The sequence below is a fragment of the Odocoileus virginianus genome, chromosome 14, assembly GCF_023699985.2.
Source record: "Odocoileus virginianus isolate 20LAN1187 ecotype Illinois chromosome 14, Ovbor_1.2, whole genome shotgun sequence".
Taxonomy (NCBI): domain Eukaryota; kingdom Metazoa; phylum Chordata; class Mammalia; order Artiodactyla; family Cervidae; genus Odocoileus; species Odocoileus virginianus.
The window spans coordinates 44,932,554-44,958,166 of record NC_069687.1 but is presented as its reverse complement, the minus strand read 5'-3'; the positions used below and the strand labels follow the sequence as shown (position 1 = coordinate 44,958,166).

Here is a 25,613-nt window from a genome sequence, read left to right as displayed (position 1 = left end):
TCTCATTTGTTTATTTTTGCTTTTATTTCCAATATTCTATTATCAGAGAAATGCAAATCAAAACCACAATGAGGTATCATTACACGCCAGTCAGAATGGCTGCTATCCAAAAATCTACAAGCAATAAATGCTGGAGAGGGTGTGGAGAAAAGGGAACCCTCTTACACTGTTGGTGGGAATGCAAACTAGTACAGCCACTATGGAGAACAGTGTGGAGATTCCTTAAAAAACTGGAAATACAACTGCCATATGACCCAGCAATCCTGCTGCTGGGCATACATGCTAAGGAAATCAGAATCGAAAGAGACATGTGTACCCCAATGTTCACTGCAGCACTGCTTACAATAGCCAGGACAACGAAGCAACCTAGATGCCCATCAGCAGACGAATGGATAAGAAAGCTGTGGTACATATATGCAATGGAATATTACTCAGCCATTAAAAAGAATACATTTGAATCAGTTCTAACGAGATGGATGAAACTGGAGCCTATTATACAGAGTGAAGTAAGCTAGAAAGAAACACACCAATACAGTATACTAATGCATATATACGGAATTTACAAAGATGGTAATGATAACGCTGTATGTGAGACAGCGAGAGAGACACAGACGTACTGAACAATCTTTTGGACTCTGTGGGAGAGGGTGAGGGTGGGATGATATGGAAGAATGGCATTGAAACATGTAAATTATCATATGTGAAACAAATCGCCAGTCCAGGTTCGATGCATGAGACAGGATGCTTGGGGCTGGTGCACTGGGATGACCCAGTGGGATGGGATGGAGAGGGAGGTGGGAGGGGGCTTCAGGATGGGGACACATGTACACTCATGGCGGATTCAAGTCAATGTATGGCAAAACCAATACAATGTTGTCAAGTAAAATAAATAAATAAATAAATAAATAAAAAAGAGCCACATTTATTTAAGAATGTATTCCAATGCCAAACAGCAAAGTTCAACAAAGCAAAACCGCAATTACTTTTCCACCAACATAACTGAGAAAATACTTGGAGAATTCTGCCATTATCCTCTACTGTATCTGGGATATTTCCTATGGAATTACAAAAGAATAATATACAGGTGAAATTTAGAAAGTAATTTACCAAACTTTACCAAATAGGAAGGGTTGGGGAGGGATAAATTGGGAGTAAGGGATTAACAGAGGCATACTACCATATAAAAAATAAACAACAGGGTTTTACACACACACACAGAGAACTATATTCAGTAACTTATAATAAACTATAATGGAAAAAAAAATTTTTTAAAGAATATAGATTTATACATATACATGTGTGTATAGCCAAGTCACTTTGCTGTACACCTAACACAATATTATATAAATCATCTATATTTCAATTTTTTTAAAGTAATTTAATAACTGTTCAAATATACTATTTTTATAAAGAAGGGAAAAAAGCAAAAGTAAGTGCACCAATGTGCAGCCTATTTCTTTTGGTTTATTCAGTCTTTCTGGCTGTATGTGTAAGCATAATTATCTTAATCATGAATGACAGTGCTAACTGCCTTGGAGGAATATTTTAAAGTTTCATTCTTTTTAGTGAAAATATTTAAGGTGGCTTGTAAACTATACACTTGATTCAACAACAGCCATTTGAAACTTCTATGAACTAAAGTAAAATTAATGACTTTCCTTCTTCAGTATCAACCTGATTTCAATATCTCCTTAATTTAAACCCAAATCCACACTGTGCTTAAATTCTGTTGATTTTTTAATTCTATTATCACATATTATTTTTTGCATGAAGGTAGATTTACAGCTCCTCTAAAATCACAATTCTTTGAAACAAGAATTATCCTTTTCCCTTGCTAGGGCTATGGCTTATTATCAAGACAAACTGTATTAAATACTTAACAAGAAAATAATATTGGGCTGGCCAAAAAGTTTGAGTTTTTCTGCAATGTCTCATGGAAAACTGAACAAACTTTCTAGCCAACCAATAAAATGTAAAGTGATCTAAAATTATATATTTGTGATTAATTTTATATATGATGTGTTTTAAAGATTCAATCAATGGCTTTGCTTCTGGAAATTTAAGAAAGGGCTTTCCTGGTGGCTCAGACGGTAAAGAATCTGCCTGCAATGCAGGAGACCCCAGTTCGATCCCTGGGTTGGGAAGATCTGCTAGAGAAGGGAATGGCAACCCACTCCAGTATTCTTGCCTGGAGACTCTCATGAACAGAGGAGCCTGGTAGGCTACTGTTCATGGGGTCGCAAAGAGTTGGACATGACCGAGCGACTAACACACACACACACACACTAGTCTTAAAACAAGCCAGCTCAAGTGTTTTCTCATCCATGTTTGGCAGATAAGTTACTACATCTACTCTTATAATCAAAAAGGGATGACTTATGCTTTAATAAAAACAGCATGGCTTAGATAGGAACAGGACCAAGATTCTAATTTCAAACCTGTCATCAATCAAATGTGTAACTTAATATACAGATAACTTCTCTTATGCCTTACTTCTTTTACAGTTGTAAAATGATGCCAAAGTTTGTTCCAGAGCTACAGTTTGTAATGAAGAAGCTGCTCTTAATTAAGATGTAAGAAATTAAGAGTTAAGAGTTATGATCTGTCATCTAGGTAAGGGTAAAAAAAAAAATATGAATTTAACTTACATGAATATTTCAAGACTTTTTCACTTTTTTAGGACACACACGAAAATTGAGTGGTAGTGTCCTATCTACTTTTGATGGAAATGTATTACTGCCTTTATTATTAAATAACTCATAGGACATTTATAAAGTGAAATTATATAGTCATTAAAAACTACACTTTCAAAGAATAATTGAAATTAACTTTAAAAAGCCAGAAAGAGTGAGTCAGTGAATGTAAAGCATTAAACAAAACGCTAGGCATATGGTGAATGTTTAACAATTGATATTATAAATAGCATTGCTGTTATTACCAAAGCACTGTTAAACCTGACTTTGAACAAAAATATGAAAAATGTGCATGAAAAAAAAAGGGAAACCCCAAAGTGTTAACAGTGCGCTGTGTGGCGGTCTGTGAGATCACAACTGAGCTCCAATTTCCTTTGTATCTTTTGAAAAATTTGTGTTTTTTTCTTTATGACTATGAATTATTTTTACAAGATTTACCCAAGCCAGCATTTTAAATCTTTCTTCTATTTTAGATTTTAATCAGCTCTAAATGATGATCAGCCATGACATCTTCTAAAATAAAGATCAACACACAACAAAGAACTCTACTTGAACATAATTATCGTAGAACACTTGCTTTTCGGACTTTAGAAAGCATTATCTTAATTTTGTTATGTCATTATTCACAAATGAGTTACCATGTGATATGTCTATAACAATAAAGTATACTACATTTGAATTAACAGCAGCGTCATGTTCTGACAGAGTTTTCTTACTTTCATTTTAAAATGTTCCAGGTGGAACATTACTGTACTTTTATGTAAGGACAAATTCTTGGCTTACCAGAAAAAAACCAAGGGCCAATGCAGTCAATAACACATAAACCTTGCTATTAGTCTACCCTAGCTAAATAAAGCTATTACAGTAATTGTATACTTACTCTCTACTACTCCTGGAATTGCTCTATAATGCTGAAACTGGTAGAAGGATTTTTCCAACATGTACTCAGGATTAATTTCTTCTACACGTAGTAAGTTCAAAACCATGTTGTAGGTCAAATGGAAAGCACTATTTAGAGGATCAGCTGAGCCCTAAGAGAGAAAAAAACATGTCAATGAATTCATTTTTCAAATTCACACAAACATTTTAACCTCAAACTGCTTAATAATTTAGTCTACATTAAAGAATACTATAGAAACATACTAAGTTCCTTCTTTTAAATGACCCACCCAAAGTTGTAAAACGGTAGCTTTTTGGGAAAGTGAAGGGGGGGGTGGGCGGAATCACTAAATAAGACAGTAGTAGTTAATATACTACTGGCCAAATACATTTAGCTCTCTGCCTTCTAGGCACTTGACAGGATTACACATTTTGCCCTCAGTGTGGAGGGCAAATCAGGTGTAGTGATATATCACTTCCTGGCCAAATATTTAATTGGTGGTGTGAAAAGCTGTTATTTTCCCTGCTGGCACAGTGACTGCTAATATTCAAGACAGCGGTTTCTCTATCAGCTTGAATCCATAACCAATAATAAGCTGAGTCTCCTTTGTAAACCTGCAATGAACAGGTTAAGAGAAACAAACCTTTAAGTTACTGAGATTTAGGTTTGTTATAGTAGCATAACCTAGCCTATGTTGACAGAGCACACTAAATTTATTTCAGATAAAAATTAGCTATCTCTAAACTCTCGACTTCCTAGAATGACATAAAACCTTCTAGTGTTTCCCCCAAATATATAGGCCATTCTTTATCAACACTCTGATAATTCCTCTTTCTCTCCCTAACTGTAGCTATTACCAAAGAAGGGCTAGGCTAATGGCTAGGCAAAATAAAACATTTATCACAATAGCGTGACCTTAACTTGCAAGATGGTTTATATCCAAAATACTTTCTAAAGATCTAAACTTTTCTTACAATGTTTCTTCAGGAATACTATTTTATAAATGAAAATACTTTCTAAGATTGAAAATGATTATGTAGTTGTATAGGAGAATGACCAACTTCTTGAAGATACATGCTAGAATACTAAGAAGTGTCACAAAACATTCATATCCCTAAATGGCATAGCAAAATACGCAAATACTCTTAAGGTATTCAGGAACTTTTAAACTGCGATCCATAAGCCAGCCTTATTGCATCAGAATTATAAACAAACACATACAGGATTTTATGACAAGGAGTAGAACTTTCAACAGTCTCAAATGATCATATTCCTTAATTCTTGAAAAATCAAGAGCCATTTACCATAGGGGGTTAGTAAGTCCCTAAAAACCTTAATTTGTATCCACTTTCCTGGAAAATAGAGCCAAAGGGAAATGTGGAATTATATGAAAACCACATTCTTGAGAAAGAGGAATGAGACAACTTCATCTACTTTGTAATTTTGCAAACAGACCACCTTTTATTATTCTTTTTCTTTTCTACTCTTACTACCTTTAAGAAATTTGATGCTTCAATATTATAAGAGCTTATTTCCAATCTCAAGCTCTTCTTTTATATTCCAGCTGTTGCAGAATACACCTATCTGAATTCTCCATCACATTAAACTCAACATAGCATTGTAACACTGTATCCAGTGACCCCAGGATAATCCCAACTTATACATGATATATTGGCATAATCATTAATAGTCCCTCATTTCACTGTTACAGTATTCTAATTTGGATACTAAAAAATATGGCTATACAGCATGCTCTCAGTATCCTCAGGTTCCCTATCTGAGGACTCAATCAACTGTGGATTGAAAATACTTGGGAAAAAATTTGCAGAAAGTTGCAAAAAGCAAAACTTGAATGTGCCATGCAGCACCAACAACTATTTACATTGTATTTACAGCTATTTAAATAGCATTAACACTGTATTCCATACTATAACCTAGAGATGATTTAAAGAAAAGGATGTATGCAGGGTATATGCAAATACTATGACATTTATAAGAGACATGAGCATCCCTGGATTTTGGTAGACTGGTATGGAAGGGAGGTCCTTGAAACGAATCCCCTGAGAATACCAAGGATGACTGTAAAATATATACAGTCATTAAATACACATAACAGAATACTACTCAGACTTAAGGAAGAAAATTTTGCAACAACACAGATGAACTCTAAGAACATTATGCTAAATGAAATAAGCCTATCATGGAAAGATAAATCCTGCATACTTCCATTTATATGAGGTATCTAAAATAATCAAATTCATGGACTCAAAAGAGTAGAATGATAGTTGTCAGAGACTGACAGGGGGAGTAATTGGAAAATTACTGATTAAAGAGCACCAAGTTGCAGTGAAGTGAGATAAATAACCTTTAGAGATTTGCTACATAATAGTCAATAACAACATAATTTTACAAAATAATAGTTTATGAAGAGAGTGGATCTCATGCTAAGTGTCCTTTTCACAATAAAATTTAAGCTCTTCCCTTTAATTAAATTAAAAAGAACAGAACTTTACACTTACAGAGTAACAAATCTAGAGCTGTCAAGTAAGTGGAATGAAAAAAATCTGTACTAAAGGAACCAAGAAGTTGTCATTAAAATACTTTCTCCTGACTCAATTATTTTCATACACAAAATACGAGGAAAGAAAACTAGTGTTTATTATAGCCAACAAAACTTAAAGAAAAGAATAATACAAATTTTCAGTCTTGGTCATTTTCTGTACACAAAGAACTAAAGTTAGTTACATATATCCTAAAAATGGGTTTCCAAGTGTTAATCTACAGAGTGAAGACAGAAAGATAAAGACCAATACAGTATACTAACGTATATATATGGAATTTAAAAAGATGGTAACGATAACCCTATAAGCAAAACAGAAAAAGAGACACAGATGTACAGAACAGACTTTTAGACTCAGTGGGAGAAGGCGAGGGTGGGATGTTCAGAGAGAACAGCATTGAAACAAGTATACTATCAAGGGTGAAACAGATCACCAGCCCAGGCTGGATGCATGAGACAAGTGCTCAGGGCTGGTGCACTGGGAAGACCCAGAGGGATGGGATGGGGAGGGAGGTGGGAGGGGGGATCGGGATGGGGAATACATGTAAATCCATGGCTGATTCATGTCAATTTATGGCAAAAACCACTATAATATTGTAAAGTAATTAGCCTCCAACTAATAAAAATAAATGAAAAAAAAAAAAAACTGAAAATAAGATACCATATGATCACCATGAATATGTACAGATAAGCCTTCCCTTCACTCATATAAAAACAAAAAGAAAAACAGACCTTAACCTATTTTTGTTGCAGCATACCAGGCTTCTCACAACCTTATCTCAAATTCTCCAGGCAAATCCTAAGATACTGGCTTATGCATGTCTTTACATGTTTTGAAGCTTTAAGTAGCTAATCAGCTGGCAGTTAATTTTATATTTTTAATGCAGTTAATTAAGTTATCTTATTGACAGCATTCTCTAGGGATATGCTTAATAATTCTTTACTACATGGAAAAGGAAAAGGAAAGCAATCAGGTCAAACTTCCTTGAGAAGCTCTTCAAAACAAAACAAATATCTTAGACAATCCAAAACACAAATACTAAACAAGCAAAATGAGCCAGTTAATTTGAAATAAAGCCTATATATTTAAATTTATTATTGGGATATTTACACACTCTCAATAGGATGAATTAGAACGGTAGATTATATAATTAATTTGTTAAGCTATCTGGGCTTACAAAAAATAGAAGAAGGTTAACTGTGCAAAATACTTCCTGTTCTGATAGGTGAGGAGCAATCTGTGCAGTGGAGTGGGCAAATAGAGGTATCTTATATTTGGAGGGCAAAATAAACATTTCTGCCCTCTCTGCAGACCTCCATCCCCTCCATTGCATGACTTACTCTTTTCCTACTAGAACAGAAAGTAGGGTACAAAGAATCAGCAATTTGAGCAGGCACCCTCCTCTACCTTCTAAGCCCAGATAGTTTAGTAAATTAACTCATCTACTCAGAAAGTATTTGAACTGATGCAATTAATCTTGATGTAGTCATGAAGTATGTTTCTCAAATTCCTGGTGATGGCACAGAAGCTTAACTTGGTTACCTTAAGAAGTTGTTTTCCAATCGTTGGGCTCATCTTTTCATCTACCATAAGAATTACAATTCCTCTATCATCCATTCCCCTCCTTCCAGCACGACCAGACATCTGAATATATTCACCAGAGGAAATCTGAACGAACATAATCAAAGTTTAGGAGAAAATCTGGTAAAAAACATATTCTTAAGATTTTTCTTATCATGAAATACACAAGCACAAGCTATCCATTTGAAGAAAGGAAACAAGATTAAAAACATGAACTTTTAGGAAAGATTTATATAAAAAGAAAAAAAAGCAATACTTAAGAATGATGTTGCAAAATTTTAGCTCCATAATGATCAAATGGCTATAGGGAAATATTGGCTAATTAACTGGTGCAAAAAATATCTTTAAGCTAGATATTCTGGAAAATAGGAAAGTTTAAGAAAGCAAACAATGACCCAAAATCTACTAAATATCAACTCTGACTTGATCATAAGTTTTCTTAATTTCCAAACAGTATTAATACAAAAATTAACACACACATAAAGCACAATTTCTATTTTCTCAGTGTATATCCCTGGTGTCCAGAAAAGTCCCTTCATCATTAAGAACCACCTAAGGGAAAAAGGTTAGAAGTATCCCACACACAGTCTTTCAGGGTAAAACTGAACAAACTGAACACTGGGTAAAGTTTTATCTGTAAGCGCACATACTCTTCTCCTGTGGAAAGGGTTCAGCATTTCCTGGCTTTCAAAAAATGTTTGACTCAGGAAGGGTTATAAACTACTATGCTACTTGAAGGCATATTACTGATAGCATTAAAAACAAACCTAACAACCTGGGACCAACCCTGAAGATTAGAAAAGAACATTTCAAAATGGCAGTCTGATAAATCTCAACAGAGCTCAAGGGCATTACATTTTGACATAATCTAAAATTATGCTCTTTAGATTTCATAATTATGTTCCTTAATTATCAAGAAAAGGTGCCTTTTTAAAATTCAACTACCCTCATGACTCCATATCCCTGTCAGGGGTCCACTGGAGGCCAAGGAGTATGTAAAGTAACAAAAAGACTTATTTATTTTCTTGTAGCATTAATTTTATTCAAAGAACTAACTACTTTTAAACTGATAAATTATAAAGAATTTAAAAATTTACATTAAATTAAAATATAAAACATGGAAGACTTTATCCACTTTACCATTAAAAATTGTAATCTACATGAATTAAGTCTTCTTTCTATTTAAAAAGTCACAAGTTACATAAAGTTTTTGAATGTTATGTAAAAATTTTCAAAAAGAAATGGTATTGACTCCATATACTTATATTTCTCTTGCTTAGCATCCAACACATTCAAAACAAATCAAGAAAAATGCTTTGCCTTTAGAATTCTACCATGAGATTTTTCAGTATATTGGTGATTAGTAACTACTGCCAGATATTTCTTCAAGCAGAAAAAAATCATTAAGAACAAAAGGAATAGCTAATAATTTACTCCAAATGCCACATTATATGAATTTTTGGTTTGCACCAAATACTCAAAACTAGAAATCTCTCTTCCTCCACCTGCTTTTCACTCTTCTGATGCTGCAGACTGCCTGGTAAATACCCATCCGCTGTTTGTTGCTTAGTTTTAGAATTGCTTTCTTTATGAAGTCTTTCATGACCCCTTAATAAGTGACTTTTTTCTTGTGTTTTATTCTTCCTGGAGGTACTTCTCAGGGTCCATAAAATAACTTCCACCTGCACTAAGTCACTTCACAGTAGAAACTGGTTTGGTTTTGTGTTAAATTTAACGTCCTCAACACTTACCATAGTTCTAGGCCCATAGTTTAGTAAGAAGGGGTTACTTGCCTCTGGATTAAGGATTTATTTTTACTCTGATTCATCATTTCACTCATGATCCCAACTTTTGCTTTAGAAAAGACATATGTGCAAACCTATTAAAAATCTCCATTTTAAATCTGAAGAGTAAAACAGTGAGCTACAATTGTAGCCACCAAAGCAGAGGTGTTAAAGTAACACTTTAAAAAATAAAAAGTCTAGATATATTTAAAATGCATTGCAGCAGTCATGGTTCGTTTGCACACTTATCACCAACTCTTTCAGCAAAAGTAATTTTTGACTAAAAAACAGTGATAGAATGAGTCTTAAAACTTAATGAACTTATTAGCTCACATACAAGTTCTTTAAGTATTTAGAACTGAAAATCTCAAAGACTATGTGAGCCAAAATCATCTTAGGTGATTAAAGATTGAAGCTTCAAGTTACTTCAATATATGAATTATTTTACTTACCCATCGAAAATCCTTCCCATCAAATTTTCGGGCGTTTGTAAATAAAACAGTTCTAGCTGGCATGTTAATCCCCATAGCAAAAGTCTCAGTGGCAAATAAGGCCTAAATGAATGAATAATTATAAAATTAAATATATATTTTAAACTGAAAAACTAGTCTCATATTCAAGTATAAATAAATCATTAATTTTTAAAATTAGTTGCTTGTGTGTGTGTGTGTGTGTGTGTGTGTGTTAGTTGCTCAGCTGTGTCCAACTCTTTGCAGCTCCACAGACTGTAGCCCACCAGGCTTATCTGTCCATGAAATTCTCCAGGCAAGAATATTGGAGTGGGTTGCCATTTCCTTCTCCATTAGTTGCTAATGAAACTCTACAAAAATAAGACATGCTACTCCAGGTATATTTCTGTATTTTATACTCAAATTATTAAATGTACATAAAATTATATAAATTATTATAAATTTATATTATATTCAATGTCCCTTATACCCCCCCCAAATTTTTAATTCAGGGAAAACAGCCTTTCTTTAATTCTAGAGGTGGTAACTTGGAAAGACTATTAACGGCCTAATGGACAAGGCATTATTAGGCTGTAGAATATTTTTCCAAACATATTAAGATTTCCTGGCTTCTTCCTTGATTCAGTGGTTTTTATTAAGATTTCCTGGCTTCTTCCTTGATTCAGTGGTTTTAGAGACACCTTTCAAAATCGGCGGCACCTTTCAAAATCGGCGGCACCTTTAGTTCACATTTAAGACTTTACCAACAAGAAGCACACAAATGTATGTGTAGAAATTAAGGTATGTATACAAATTAAGTCACTGAAGTACTATTAAATAATCTAAATTGTCATCAACAGGTAATGAGATAAAAAAAACTATGTCATCAACTCAAAAGAATACTATTCAATTGTTAAAAAGAATGAAGAGCAATGCATATGACAAAATTGAATAATATAGGTAATACAATCACTTTTGTTTAAAAACTAAATCAAGTATTATTTGTATGTATACTAGTAGATATTTCTGGGAAGTGAAGGGCAATGTGGGTCTTTAATGTTTTACTTTATGTACAGTTACTGTATTTGACTTCTACACTATACTTAAAAGATTCTTTAAAATGGACCTAAACAAAATATGCAATCTATGTAAGAACATCAACAGGGCCTTATCAGGACCCAGGTATAAACAGTGACCAAGTTTTTATCTAAAATACTTCAAGTATGGTCCTTTTAGGGTGAGTAAATTTCTTTTAAATATCCTATTTAGTACTAAAGTTCTCATGAAAAATCTCTAATTTGAGCTTTAAACATAAAATAATTTGAGTCATATAAAGGTTTATGACAACATTTTGGAGTTGTTTTCCATTTTCAATAGTCTGTTACTGGGTACAGGTATTGACATAATACTAAAAATTAAATTAGACTCTCTTCAGTTTAAATGAGAACATCCTAAATAGTTTTTTCAGAAGTCTAACCAGCAATTCTCCTTGTTTTCTCTAAACGAGTCTTTTTAACCTGTACAGAGAAAGGAGTTCACTTACAGAATCAACTCTAGGTGTGATAATTAAACAACACCTGGAAAATTCTACACTGTATTCAGTAATGATACCATTTCTTACTTTAAAACTAGGAAAAGAGGGACTTATCTGGTGGTAGGTACAGTGGCTAAGACTCTAGATCCAACATGCCACAACCAAGAGTTCACTTGCTACAACTAAAAGACCCTGCATGCCACAGCCAAAGATCCTTCATGTGGCAACTAAGATCCAGTGCAGCCAAATCAATCAAGACTAGAAAATAAAACAAATGACTTCTACATATAGTCCAAAATTTATGAAGCATAATACTGCACACAAAAATCAAGTTCATCACCCAAGTCATTCCATTCAACTTACTTAAATACAACAACAATTAAAAAAACAAAGTTGCCTATGAACAGTGTTCTTGGTTAACTTTCAATTGCCCACAAAACACAATTTTAGGGCATAATAAATAAAAATAAAATCATACCTTTATTAATCCTTCAGAAAAGAGAATTTCTATAGTTTCTTTCAAAATAGGAAGTAAACCACCATGGTGAATACCAATCCCCCGTTTCAAGAGAGGAAGTACATTTTCAACCTACAATTGGATTAAATTATATTTTTTAAAAGATGTGAGGAAAAGAACTTTTCAAATGTGAAACTAACCAAGCAAAGGAAAGTAAGTAACCAAGAAAGAATCCTGTTAAAAGAAACATTATACAACTTCTTCAGAAAAAAGCAAAAACCAAACCCATATTTTCAGATTATTAAATACAAAATACAATGTAATTCTCTCACAGCTTTAACATGAATATGTTTTAAATAAACTTTATAAATGTTTTGCTTCCTCATTCAAATTTTCCAGCATCACTTCATCTCCTCCAAAAAAATTAATGGTTATTAAATGCCAAAGTTTGCATCTGTGCAAAATAAACAAAATATACTGGCCAACTCAAACCAAAAGGGAAGAAATAACCATAAAGCATATTTAGTATAAATATTTGATTGTTAGTCCAACTCTTTCACAACCACATGGACTGCAGTCCACCAGGCTTCACCGTCCATGGGATTTTTCAGGCAAGAATACTTGAGTGGGTTGCCATTTTCAAGGGGCTCCTCCTGACTGTGCATGTATTGTTAAGCTGCTTCAGTTGTATCCAACTCTTTGCGACCCCATGGACTATAACCCGCCAGGCTCCTCTGTCCATGAGATTTTCTAGGCAAGAATACTGGAACGGGTTGCTACTTCCTTCTCTAGGGGCTCCTCCTGCCTGTATGTGTATTGTTAAGCCACCTCAGTCGTAGCTGACTCTGAGACCCCATGGACTGTAACCTGCCAGGCTCCTCTGTCCATGGGATTTTCTAGCCAAGAATACTGGAGTGGGTTGCCATGCTCTCCTCCTGAGGGATCTTCCCGACCCAGGGATCAAACCCACATCTCTTATGTCTCCTGCATTGGCAGGCAGGCTCTTTACCACTAGCACCAGTACTTTATCTTTAAACAAATAAATTTACTCAAGAGGTCTACCTTATTAACACTATTAAATGCTATTAAATTTTCTTATTAGCACAGACTTCACGGGCTAGCGAGACTCATCAGTGAAGGCTGAGGTGGCACACACATGTGCCTCAAGATACCCAAGCCCTTTTCAGACAAGGACTGTTGGCCACTCCAGAAAGGCATTACTTGTCATGCAGTCCTTCCCAAGGAAACAGACAACACACTTCAAAGAGGTCTCTGCCATCAATATTCTATATTTCTAACTAATAATAAATCCAAAGGGGCGCTTCTCTCCAAATAAAACCAAAAAAAGAAGTGTGCTAGAATGACAAGGATAAAGACATGGCTCAGCCCTTAGATACTATTAACTCAGTTGGAAAGAAAAATCACAGTAAGATTTTGTAAGTTAAATGCTATTTTAAATACCAAGAAACATGCAATGCAGTCTTAACGTAAAGACCACAAAAATCAAAGTAATCATTTGGAGGCAGAGTATGACCTTCCAATTTTTCTTTTCACAAAACAAAACTTTCACACAGTATTAGGAGAGACTAAAAAATTAGTTCTCAGGATTGGATGCACATTAGAATAAGAGTTTCTGAAAGATTCTAATAATCAGGGCACACAAGATAATTAAATCAGAAACTCTGGAGTGGCAACGAGGCATGAGTATATTTTAGAACTCCTAAGGCAATTCTTACAGGCAAAAGAAAAAACCACTTTAATTAATTAAAGAAAAGCAGAAATCAAATTTTTCACTAAACATGATTTTCATTAGGTGTACTTTATTGTGTCTACTAGCCTTATGAATTAAGAAACTGACTGACTTAAAATTAGCATTTAAAAATTTTGTAGTATTAGGAACAGAAGCAATAATTTCCAGATCATGCTAGCTTTCAGAGAAAAGTTCCTTCAAGGCAGCAAATCTTTCCTTCTGTCACCTTTTTAGAAGTTCAAAACAAAAATTAAGGTATCATTTCAGTGCACAATGCAACATATTTACTGCAGTGTGCAATCAGTGCAATATATAATATAGTAACAAAACCACGAAATACAAAGTGAATATATACCATCTGTTAATAGCCACACTCTACGTAATGACATTAAACACACCTGAGGGAGCTTTTTGTCTTCATCAGACAAGCAGTCAATTGCATTACTGAAAACTTCTTCAACCATCTTCTTTTCTTCATCTAGGAGAGAATTCAAGGGTATATAAATATCTAAGTGAGTTGGTGATACCAAATTTCACACATTGCAAAGAACAGAGTCAAGAAGAGTAAAAGTAATGACTCAGGATTTAAGACAGAAGGGAAAGCACATCAAATTTACCACATAATTAAATAAAATTCACTGCCTTTAAAACCAGATCTAGCAGCTAGTCCACGAATAAAAGTGCTTTCTTATAAAAGCAGTAACAATAACTACACTAGCTATCTACATGCAATATTTAAGTGAAAAAATTGCAGGACATGGGGATTATTATTACTCACTATTGAGGAAAGTGAGACATACAGCAAATAATGAGCATTGATATTAACTGTTAGATCAACAATTTCAAAACCTATACTCTTAACCATTTATACTGCCTTCTCTACAGTGACTATTAAGTTAACAGCCAAAAAATATTTGTTGACTTAATCAATACAAAACCCTGCAACATTAAGCACATGCAAAACTGGTAGTGATAAGAAAACATTTCTAAGTAGAGCAACTGACTCAGTAAAAAAGAGAAAAATATTGGCTTTAGGTGGGCATATGGGTTATCTGCCATGTTATTTTTACCCATGGATAAGTAAAAATTAGCTTTAAAATGCATGGGATTGGGACTCCCCTAGTGGTCCAGTGGTTAAGAATCCACTCAGTGAACTAAGAGCCAACGTGCTGTGGAGCAACTAAGCCTGTGCGTCCCAACTACTGAAGCTCGAATGCCTGGAGCCCGTGACCCACAGCAAGAGGAGCAACTGCAGTGAGAAGCCTGCACACTCCAACTACAGAGTAGCCCCTGCTCACTACAACTAGAGAAAAGTCCATGTGCAGGAAAGAAGATCCAGTGCAGCCAGTGTTTAAAAATACATGGGATTAGTTCTATGCCTTTGTTAGAGAAAACAAGAAAACGTAAATCTGATTTTGGATGACTGAAAATATTATTTACTTCTCACTGTATAGGATTAGATATATAAAAGCCTGAAGTAAATGACAACTGGGTTGGTATTCAGCATGCACAAATTTTTGCCTAGGATATACTACTATCCAGCTGTGTGATGTTTCAGTAGTTACATTTACAGTTAATATGTGGGAATAATAAGTTGATTTGCTACAAGTTTTTCTACTTTTTTCAAAAATTTTGCCACAGCTGGTATAGGGGCAGGTTTTCCTAGTTTGGATTTCCAGAAGAATGAAACATAACAGAGGATAGTCTGACCAAGAGACTAACCTTAAGTAATCATATAGAAAACCACAATAACCAAAGAGCTATGGCAATAAAGTATAAGAAGGTAGGAGTCTAATACTTCTTAGTAGGGTTCTTTGGATTTCATGTAGAACAAATATTTTATATATAGATATATACTTATCTTCCAACAAAAGACAGAAGAAAGGAAAAGAAATAGTAAATCGAGCCTTAAAGCTTTTACAAATGTGATAGAATTACTGCTGTAACTCTAAGGTGAACTGTAAACCTTAGCAATACACAATTGCTGTCTTACCAGAAATATATTTATATACACTTCCATATGGCATTAAAGCAATACTGAAATTATACAGTACCTGTGTTGAAATCTAATTTGGTCATTTGAAGTGCATAAGCTTCACAATCTTTCTTACTAAAACTGAAAATAATTACAGGTTGAAAATTTCTTTCCATAATCATCTTCACAATTTTGAATACGTTTGATGGACCTGCAAAAAAAGTACATAAACTATAATGAAAAATTAACTCAAAATGGACCACAGACTTAATTGTAAAACTACAAAACTTATATATATGTAGGAGTAAATCTTCATGATGTTGGGTAAGGCAAAGCATTCTTAAAATATGACAGCAAAAGCACAAGCAACAAAAGAAAAAAAATCAGATAACCAGATTTGATCAAAATTTAAAATTTTGTACTTCAATATACACCAGCAATAAAGATACCCTTAACTTACAGAATGGGAGAAAATATTTACAAATCAGATATCTGATAAAGGTCTAGTATCCAGAATATATAAAGAATCCTTACTATTCAACAACAAAAAGAAAGTCTAATTTTTGAATGCACCAAAAATTTGGATATTTGTCATAAAATCATAAAATGGAAAATTATTTGACGATAAAAACGAATGATGTATTGATATATGCAATAACATGGATAAACCTGGAAAAAAAAAAAGCTAACTGAAGGAAGTCAGATGCAAAAGACCACAAATATCATGATTCCATTTATATGAAATGTCTACAAGAGGAAAACAGAAATAGAAACTAGATTAGTGATTACCCAAGGTTGAGGGGTAGAGAAGAGGTTGGGAGAAAATAAAGAATGACCATGAATGAGTATGGGGCTTCTTTCTGAGTTAATGAAAATGTTCTAGAATTACAAAGTAGTTGCACAACTTTGTGACTATACTAAAACCCACTTAATTGCACCCTTAAAAAATGGTGACTTCAATAGTATGTGAATTGTATTTCAATAGTTGACTGTGGTGACAGCAGCATAATTCTGTGACTATACTAATAACCACTGAATTGCATACTTTAACAGGTCAATTGTATAATGAACTCTCTCAACAAATGCCATGTAGAAAAAAGACATAAATTTTTATTCATTCAATTTTATCACATACTATCTAGATGTCTACATAGCTTTCAGGGGGGGGGAAATTTTTTTTAAAAAACGTAATTTGAAAATACAATTTCCATCTAAAATTCTCAAAAACAAAGTTCCAAGTTACCTTTTGTTCCTCCTTTTCGCCCCTTCTGATCTCCTTTTGCCAAATCACCAGCATCTCGAAGTACTTGCATTGCAGTATTAAAATTATCTTCTCTGAAGTCACCCTAGCATCACAAATATTTTTCTATATAACTTAACTAATACTTAATCATAATCCAAACTTTTTTTTACCTCAAAACAAAGCTTCCTCAAATAATAAATAATTTAATAATAAAACTAGAAAAAGCAAAACCATAAGATATCTGAAACATGTATAGAGCCCCTTATTTTCAAGGCATTTAAAAATACTGGAAAAGGAGGGGAATCTAATTCATGCATTTAAAAAATATGAGTCTTAAATATAATTTTTGAAATAAAAATACATATACAAAGAAAACCAACAATAACTTTGGACTATAAAACTAGGGGAAAAAAACAGATCTCTGCTCTTCTTCCCTAGTTTAAAGAAAAGTGGGTATAAGCAGTTATGTGATATTAAAGATATAAGAATTATAATTACTCTCTTACATTTTCATCAACAACAAGGTGCAGGCCATCTCCCCCGGCTGGAAAAATATAGTGCTGTAATGGAGTAGGCCGATAATCTGTGTAAATTACGTGACAAGGCTGTAAAAACAAAGAAAATTAAAATCAAGGACAAATACACAATTGGACTTTCCATAATGACTTCATACTTCAGACCTATGATAACGTAATTAAGGAAGACTTCAATTTTTCTGTAGCAGAATGCACTGAGGTAAAACGGGACTTCTCGACCCCACAGAGACTTTTTACAGCTTTACTAAAACAGTAGGTTGATCTATCTCTTCCAGAAGATTCACTGAGATTCTATCCTACAGGAGCAACATAGGTGTTGCTAGTGGTACAAAAATACCACTAGAGAGCTAATAAATGGATAAAAATAAATTTGTGAACCTTCTGGCATAAAGGAAAAATAAGGGCAGAAAAATAAAGAATACATGAACAAATGCTTGTTATAAGGTCCTTTAATGCTCCTAAAATTGGACTAGAAAAGCAAAAATGAAACGCAGTCAATAAAAAGTCTGCACTTACATGAGAAAAATCAAACCACACTCTCAAGAAGTGAAGTCAAAGTTGCTCAGTCCTGTCCACTCTTTGCGACCCCATAGACTATAGTCCATGGAATTCTCCAGGCCAGAATGCTGGAGTGGGTAGCGTTTCTCTTCTCCAGGAGATCTTCCCAAACCAGGGAGAAAACCCAGGTCTCCTGCATCGCAGGCAGATTTTTTACCAGCTGAGCCACAAGAGAAGCCCACACTCTCGAGAATACCCAGCTTTTTTTCTGGTACCAAGGTCTTAGAGGAAATTTTCTACTATGTACTCACGGCTCCCTGGATGAGCAGATGCAGTAGTTTACAAACCTGGCAAATCATCAGGCAAATCAATTTGGGAGCTCCTAAAAGTTAAAAATTTCCTGACCCAAGATCCTACTCTCAAGAGATTTTGATGTACTGGGTTTGAGTTGGACTCAGAAATTCACAAGTATAAAAACTTAGTTGATTTTGATAAGCTTGCTTGCTTTGAATAGTAGTTTTACATTAAAATGTCTTATTTATTCTAGCTAGCATTAGGAAAAAAGTATAGGATATAGAAAGGCAAACTTATAACATTTAAATATTGAAAACATCAAAAAAGAGAAAGAAAATACCTGTTTATGTAAGTGGCAAATCCATTCAGCAAACTGTCGGGCATTTGGAATAGTAGCCGAAAGAAAGACATAGTGAACGTTATCAGGAAGCAAAATAATAGTTTCTTCCCATACGACACCACGCTCTGAAAAATACAAATATACCTTGGAATTCAATGTCACTTTATCATTTTCTCTCATGCTCAATTATCAGAAATGCAGACCACTTTACACAAATATATTTTTAGCCACAGATCCTTACTGTAAACTACTTTCTAACCATGAATTGCATCTAGTAGAAAGTTAGTAGACTAGACCACCATAAATACAATGTACTCTGAAATAACAGCCTGCAAAAGCAGCTCCAAATTGAAACCTGTTCCGTCTAACAAGAGTCCCAGGACAACGGAAAGAGTATTTCCATCTCACTTAGAGAAACAGAAGTTACTGGCTTACAGAAGGTCACAGAAACAGATTTCAAAGAAACACTATTACTATACCACAGTGTCTTTCATCTAAATTACCCTTATGATCTCTAGAGATGAAAGGAGGATTAAAATGTAAAAAACAAACAGGAAAATCCATTTGAGAATTTCCTTCCAAATGAACAAATCAATAAAAGATTCATAATTTAAAAACAAAAATAACTGTTTATAATTTAATCTTTTGAATTTAATAAGAGTAAAATGTTTACAAAGGGTAAATGATTTCTTAAATTGTATTATTTTTCCTATAAAAACAGGTTAACTCGGTGCTTTATCCAAATAAAAACTAATCTTCAAGTGTATACATATTAAACATTTAACTTTTAAATATGTTAATTTCTGCCACCTAAAAATCCCAAGTACACTTACTTTTCCATTATAGTAGTGTAGTAGTTTAGGTAAAGAGACTTTTTTTGTTGTTGTTCATTTTTATCTCATAATTCTCATTTTTTAAATCATAAACATGCATTTCTTAGTTTTTTAAAAAAACTAAAATAAATTGATAAAAATCAAGAAAGTTATCTCTGTAGGACAGCAGTTTTGGAAATTCTTTAATATTAGATGTGTTAGAGAACTCTCTATTAAAAGCAAACTAAGTTTAATTCCATTTTAAAATCTGAAGTTGTATTTTCTCATCCAGAGGTTGTTACTATTCAAGAAGCTGAATTGGATGAGGTCCAACCAGAAAAACTGTATCATGTTATCCACAATTTCGTTTACTACAACTCTACCCACAAGAAAGGAAGATAACTTGTTCAAAATTCCTAATTTCATTCTTAAATAACATGGCACACATCTCAATAATACTACAGAATATACCTGAATCTCTCATGTAATGAATTTCATCAAATATGACCCAAGCAACTTCTCGCATAACTTCAGAACCTCTGTACAGCATACTTCTCAAAATCTAAAGAAGAAGTAGAAGATTTAGCAGGATTCTGACATACCAAAAACTCTTCTAACAAGAAATTTTGTATATTCTTTTTTAATAGAAACATTATAATAATTTTAGAGAGTTATATATCTTAAGTATATAATATCCTTTGCTAAATCCAAAATAAATTATTTCTCTAGTAATCATATATAATCCATGGAGAGAATTATTATCAACTCCACATCCATATTCCTTGAATATGAAGCTACTTCCTTATATGTAAAGCACTTCACTCAAGACCTACACTTGCTAGGAAGCCAAAGTAACTTAAAATCATCTTCTAACTAACACAACAAATCTCATACTGCTACTGATTTTTTCTACCTCATCTTAACAACATGAGTACTTCCTAGCAACTTTTCTTCAGATTTCTGAGTTAAAGAAATTTTTCTATGGATGGAAGAAAGTTTTGAGAATGGAAAATAAACTTACTTTGGGGATCAAGATGAACATGAGCAATGCTTTTGGCTGACTCTAAAAACCAGAAGCTAATTTATACTCTCTAGTATAATATGTCTTTGTAGAATGCAAGGATATAATTCAAGCATGTAGAAAACTACTTAGTAAAGACAGCTAAGTGTCCAAAATGTAAGATGCTATAAGTATATGCAGAACTTAACTGTGATTATGGGAAGAAGATAAACATAACTGGGCATTTTTTAAAAAGTTATTTATCTATTTGTATCAACACTAATATGCAAAAGAAAAAAAAATCATAAAGAAAGTGTCACAATTTACTCAAGGGTACGTACTCCAATCACTGAAACTATATAAAACCATCGAACTATTATCATGTCACTGACAATATCCTTTAAAAATACTTTATGCAACTTTATTATGTGATGACAGAAATAATGGAAATTTACAACTAAATTGAAACAACTGGTTTTAAGATAAAACTCTACTACCCCTTTCAAGTAAATCTACTCAGAAAGTATTGCCCTTTTATCTATATAGAGCAAGTAATAAAACATTAGCTGTTTTAACTGATGAATCACATTAATTAAATTAAAAAGGAAAAATTAGATGAGACATCGTATAAATTACCTCTGTGGTCATAACAAGACAGGATGCTGTAGGATTAATAGTAACATCTCCAGTCATCAGACCAACATCTTGAAATTCTTCATACATTTCACGGTATTTCTGGTTACTCAGGGCCTTAATTGGGCTAGTAAATATTACACGTTGTTTTTCCCTTAGCGCCAATGCAATGGCATATCTAAAAATGTGAAAATAAGAATAAACTATTTACAAAAAACTCTTTAGAAGTATGTGATTTTAAAAATTATATTAATATATAAATTGTGTCCAAATTTTTCCTAATTATCTAAAGACTTTGTAAAATATTAATGTCTTATTCTATTCACCTTCAACAAACTATAATAATAATTATGACAAATCTGAAGAACAGTGGTCTAAATGAACAAAAACATTTTAAATTCTGGTCTCAAGAGTTAATATAACTTAATTACTAATATCAATGAATTACTAATAGCTACCCTATTTCTTGGAGAAGGAAATGGCAGCCCACTCCAGTATTCTTGCCTGGAAAATTCCATGGACTGAGGATCCTGGTAGGCTACAGTCCATGGGGTTGCAAAGAGTCGGACATGACTGAGCGACTTCACTTCACTTCACCCTATTTCTTGGAAGCAAAATACCTTTGGCTCTGTAGATGGACCTCTGAAAGTTTACAGAGCCTCGAGCTGCCAGTTTTTACATAAAGACTATAAATATTTAATAAACACTGGAAAATGAGTTGTTTTTTAGTTTCACAAATAAGTTAATCATATGTATTCACTTTGCACTTGTATTAGTTATCAGCTCTGTCCTTGACTGGAAATTATAACAAGTTCCAATAGCTCTTTCATAAAGATTTATGCACTACAAGATAGTTTTTTTTTTTTTCAAAGAAAATTCAATTGAGTAAATATTTAAATACACACCATGAAATCAGGACTAAACTCAGCACTGTAGATCTTCCTTATTTAAGATACAGTTCCTACCAACAATAGGCTTATGACCTATTTCAGGAGATAAAAACAATGTTCACCCCAATCATGCCCCCAAAGAGTGAAATAATTAAAAAACAAAAAGTTGTCCAAACATGGTAAAATATGAGTAGTAAGAAACAGACATCAGAAAGAAAAGAACATGCAAATGCTGTAAAACAAGAGAAGACATAAAAAGAAACAGGAAAGTGTGAGCAACACTGAAGAAAAAGACACACTCATGAGAAAGTGAGTGGGCCCAGATGATGGACTTAGCAAATAAAGACTTCAAAGCAGCTGTAAAAGACATGTCCAAAACATGTAAGGAAACCATGTTCTAAGAATTAAAGGACATAGGACAGTGATTCAAAGAGGCAATCTCAATACAGAACTGAAACTATAACAATAAAACCAAATGAAAACTTTATAGATGAAAAGTACAATAATGTACAATAACGAAATGAAAAATCCACTAGATGGCTCAAGAACAGATATGAGAAGGCAGAAGAAAGTACTTGTAAATATGAAGATAAAACAACAGAAATTATCAAAGCTAAAGAAAGAAACAGAAGAAAAATAAACAGACATTCAAAGATTAGTGGGACAACCTCAAGTGTTCCAATGTACGTGTGTGTGCATTCAGTCAAGTCTCTTTATGGCCCCATGGACTGTAGCCTGCCAGGATCCTCTGGCCATGGAATTTTCCAGGCAACAATACTTGAGTGGGCTGTCATCTCCTATTCCAGGGGATCGACCCAACCCAGGGGTCGAACCCACCTCTCTGTGGCTCCTGCACTGTCAGGCAGATTCTTTACCAGTAGTGCCACCTGGGAAGCCCCGTGTGTTTCAACAGAAGTACCAAACGGAGAAAGAGACAAAAGCAAACATTTTTCTTAAAAAAAAAAACCATTAAAAAAAACTTCCTAAACTTGTTTTTCTTTAAAATATTAATCTATAGGTCCAACAAACACAATGAACCCAAGCAGGAAAAACTTTGGAATCACACCTAGAAACAAACTGCTGACTGACAAAGACAAAAAGAAAGTCTTCAAAGCAGCAAAAGAAAAACAACTCAAAACATACAAGAGACCACCACCATAATTAAGACTTATTTCTGATGGGAAAAAATGGAGTAGAATGTAGAATGAAACAATGTCAGTAGAATGACTATCCAATATTCAAAAGAAAAAAACTGTCAATCAAGAACTATATATTTAGTGGCATTATCCTTTCAAAAATAAAAGCAAAACAAAGACATTTTCAGATAAAAACTGAGGGAATTCACTGCTAAAACATCAACCATACAAGAAATATTCTTAAAAAATTCTTTAACTAGAATCCAGAGAAAAGAATAGAGCTTAAAATAATAAATATGTGGGAAAATGTAAGACTTTATAAATTTCTCTTTTATTCAATTAGTATTTTTTAAAACATAAAAGACTACTTAAAGCAAAAACATTATTTTAACATTGTCTTATACTGGATTTATAGCAGGTAGCACAGTGGCAAAGAATCCACCTGCAATATAGGAGACCCAAGTTTGATCCCTAGGTTGAGAAGATCCCTGGGCAGGAAATGGTAACCTGCTCCAGTACTCTTGACTGGAAAAATTCCATGGACAAAGGAGCCTAGTGGGCTACAGTCCAAGGGGTTGCGAGTTGGACATTCCTGAGTGACTGAGCACACATGCACACATAGTATATATAGTTGAAATATATATGTAGCAGAAACAGCACAGTAAAGAAATAAGGCTATCAATATTTTACAGAGATTGTGGTTGTGAGAATAATCACTAAACATGTAATTCAAAGGTTAAAAAAATTAACAAAGAAATTAAAATGGTATACTAAAAAATACTTGTTAAATATAATAGGCTATAAAAACACGAGACATTACTAAAAAACAAAAGGCAAATATAAACACAACCACATCATTAAATCAAATTATTGAAATTATAAAGTATCTTTTTCAACCACAAAGAAATTGAATTAGAAACCCCAAAATAGAAAGATGTATGGAAAACCAACAAATACTTGAAAAGTAAAGAGAAGAGGAAATAAAGAGAAACTAAAGAATGAATTAAATTGAAAATAAAATTCAAAATTTATGGGATGCATATAAAGCAGTATTAAGAGGGAAAATCAAAGTTTTAAACATGAATATTAGACAGGAAGAATAATCTATAATCAATCTAATTCCACCTCAAGAAATTTCTTGAAAGGCACAGATTACCAAAACTAACTCAAGAAGAAAAGTGAGCTGCAATTTAAAAATCTTCCCATAAAGAAGGGCTTCCCTTTACTAGCTCAGCTAGTAAAGAATCCGCCGGCAATGCAGGAAACCCTGGTTTGAGCTGTGGGTCAGGAAGATCTGCTGGAGAAGGGGCAGGCTACCTACCTGAGTATTCTTGGGGTTCCTTAGTGACTCAGACAGGAAGGAATCTGCCTACAATGTGGCAGACCTGGGTTTGATCCCTGAGTCAGGAAGATCTCCTGGAGAAGGGAATGGCTAATCACTCCAGTATACTGGCCTGGAGAATTCTACAGACAGAGAAGCATGGCAGGCTACAGTCCACGGGATTGCAAAGAGTCGGACATGATTAAGCAACTGTCACTTTTACTGTCCCATAAAGAAAAACCTAGGTAGTTCACATGGCTTCATTAACAAGTTCTGTCGAACTTTTAAAGAGAAAATACCAAACCTGCACAAACTCTTAGAGAAACCAGACCAGGAGGGTCACTTCTCAACTTATGAGGTCAGTATTAACATGATATCAAAACTAGACTCAGCTATTAAAAAGAATGCACTTGAGTCAGTTCTAATGAGGTGGATGAAACTGGAGCCTATACAGAGTGAAGTAAGTCAGAAAGAAAAACACCAATACAGTGTATTAATGCATATATATGGAATTTAGAAAGACGGTAACGATGAACCCACATGCGAGACAGCGAAAGAGGCACAGATGTAAAGAACAGACTTTTGGATTCTGTGGGAGAAGGCGAGGGTGGGATGTGATTTGAGAGAATAGCTTTGAAACTCGTATACTACCATATGTGAAACAGACCGCCAGTCCAGGTTCAATGTATGAGACAGGGTGCTCAGGGCCGGTGCACTGGGATGACCCTGAGGGATGGGATGGGGAGGGAGGTGGGAGGGAGGTTCAGGATGGGGACACATGTACACCCATGGCTGACTCATGTCAATGTATGGCAAAACCCACTATAATACTGTAAAGTAATTGGACTCCAATTAAAATAAATTAATTTTATAAAAATACAAAAAAAAAACCTAGACAAAGATCTTGTTTTAAAAAAAATGAAAACTACATATCCAAATCTCTCATGAAGATTCAAAGAAATTCCAGAACAAAATATGAGTAAACTGAAACTGGCAACATTATATAAAATGATCAACTGCCATAAACATCGAGGCTTATTCCAGGAATACAAGGATGGTTTAACAATAGAAAATTTGTAATATACCACTTTAGAAGAGTAAAAAGCAAACACCATATCCTTGCCTCTACAGATGGAAAAAGGATTTAATAAAATACAATGCTTTTTTAATCCTCAATACACTTATTTTCCCCAGTTTTATTAAGATTTAATGATATATAACATTATGTAAGTTTAAACTATATACT

At 33.8% G+C, this 25,613-nt stretch overlaps 1 protein-coding gene across 1 annotated transcript in view; it reads right to left on the bottom strand.

Moving 5' to 3' along the window:
* The window catches only part of MTREX (Mtr4 exosome RNA helicase), a 92,376-nt gene that overhangs the window by 43,607 nt on the left and 23,156 nt on the right, over window positions 1-25,613 (bottom strand). The window contains exons 6-16 of the mRNA XM_020893134.2: window positions 21,024-21,198; window positions 19,859-19,949; window positions 18,576-18,700; window positions 17,414-17,512; window positions 16,908-17,010; window positions 15,744-15,875; window positions 14,088-14,167; window positions 11,961-12,071; window positions 9,952-10,053; window positions 7,677-7,802; window positions 3,574-3,724 (exon numbers count right to left, since the gene is read on the bottom strand). Coding sequence (XP_020748793.2) covers window positions 3,574-3,724; window positions 7,677-7,802; window positions 9,952-10,053; window positions 11,961-12,071; window positions 14,088-14,167; window positions 15,744-15,875; window positions 16,908-17,010; window positions 17,414-17,512; window positions 18,576-18,700; window positions 19,859-19,949; window positions 21,024-21,198 — 1,295 coding nt within the window. The remainder of the gene's footprint in view (window positions 1-3,573; window positions 3,725-7,676; window positions 7,803-9,951; window positions 10,054-11,960; window positions 12,072-14,087; window positions 14,168-15,743; window positions 15,876-16,907; window positions 17,011-17,413; window positions 17,513-18,575; window positions 18,701-19,858; window positions 19,950-21,023; window positions 21,199-25,613) is intronic.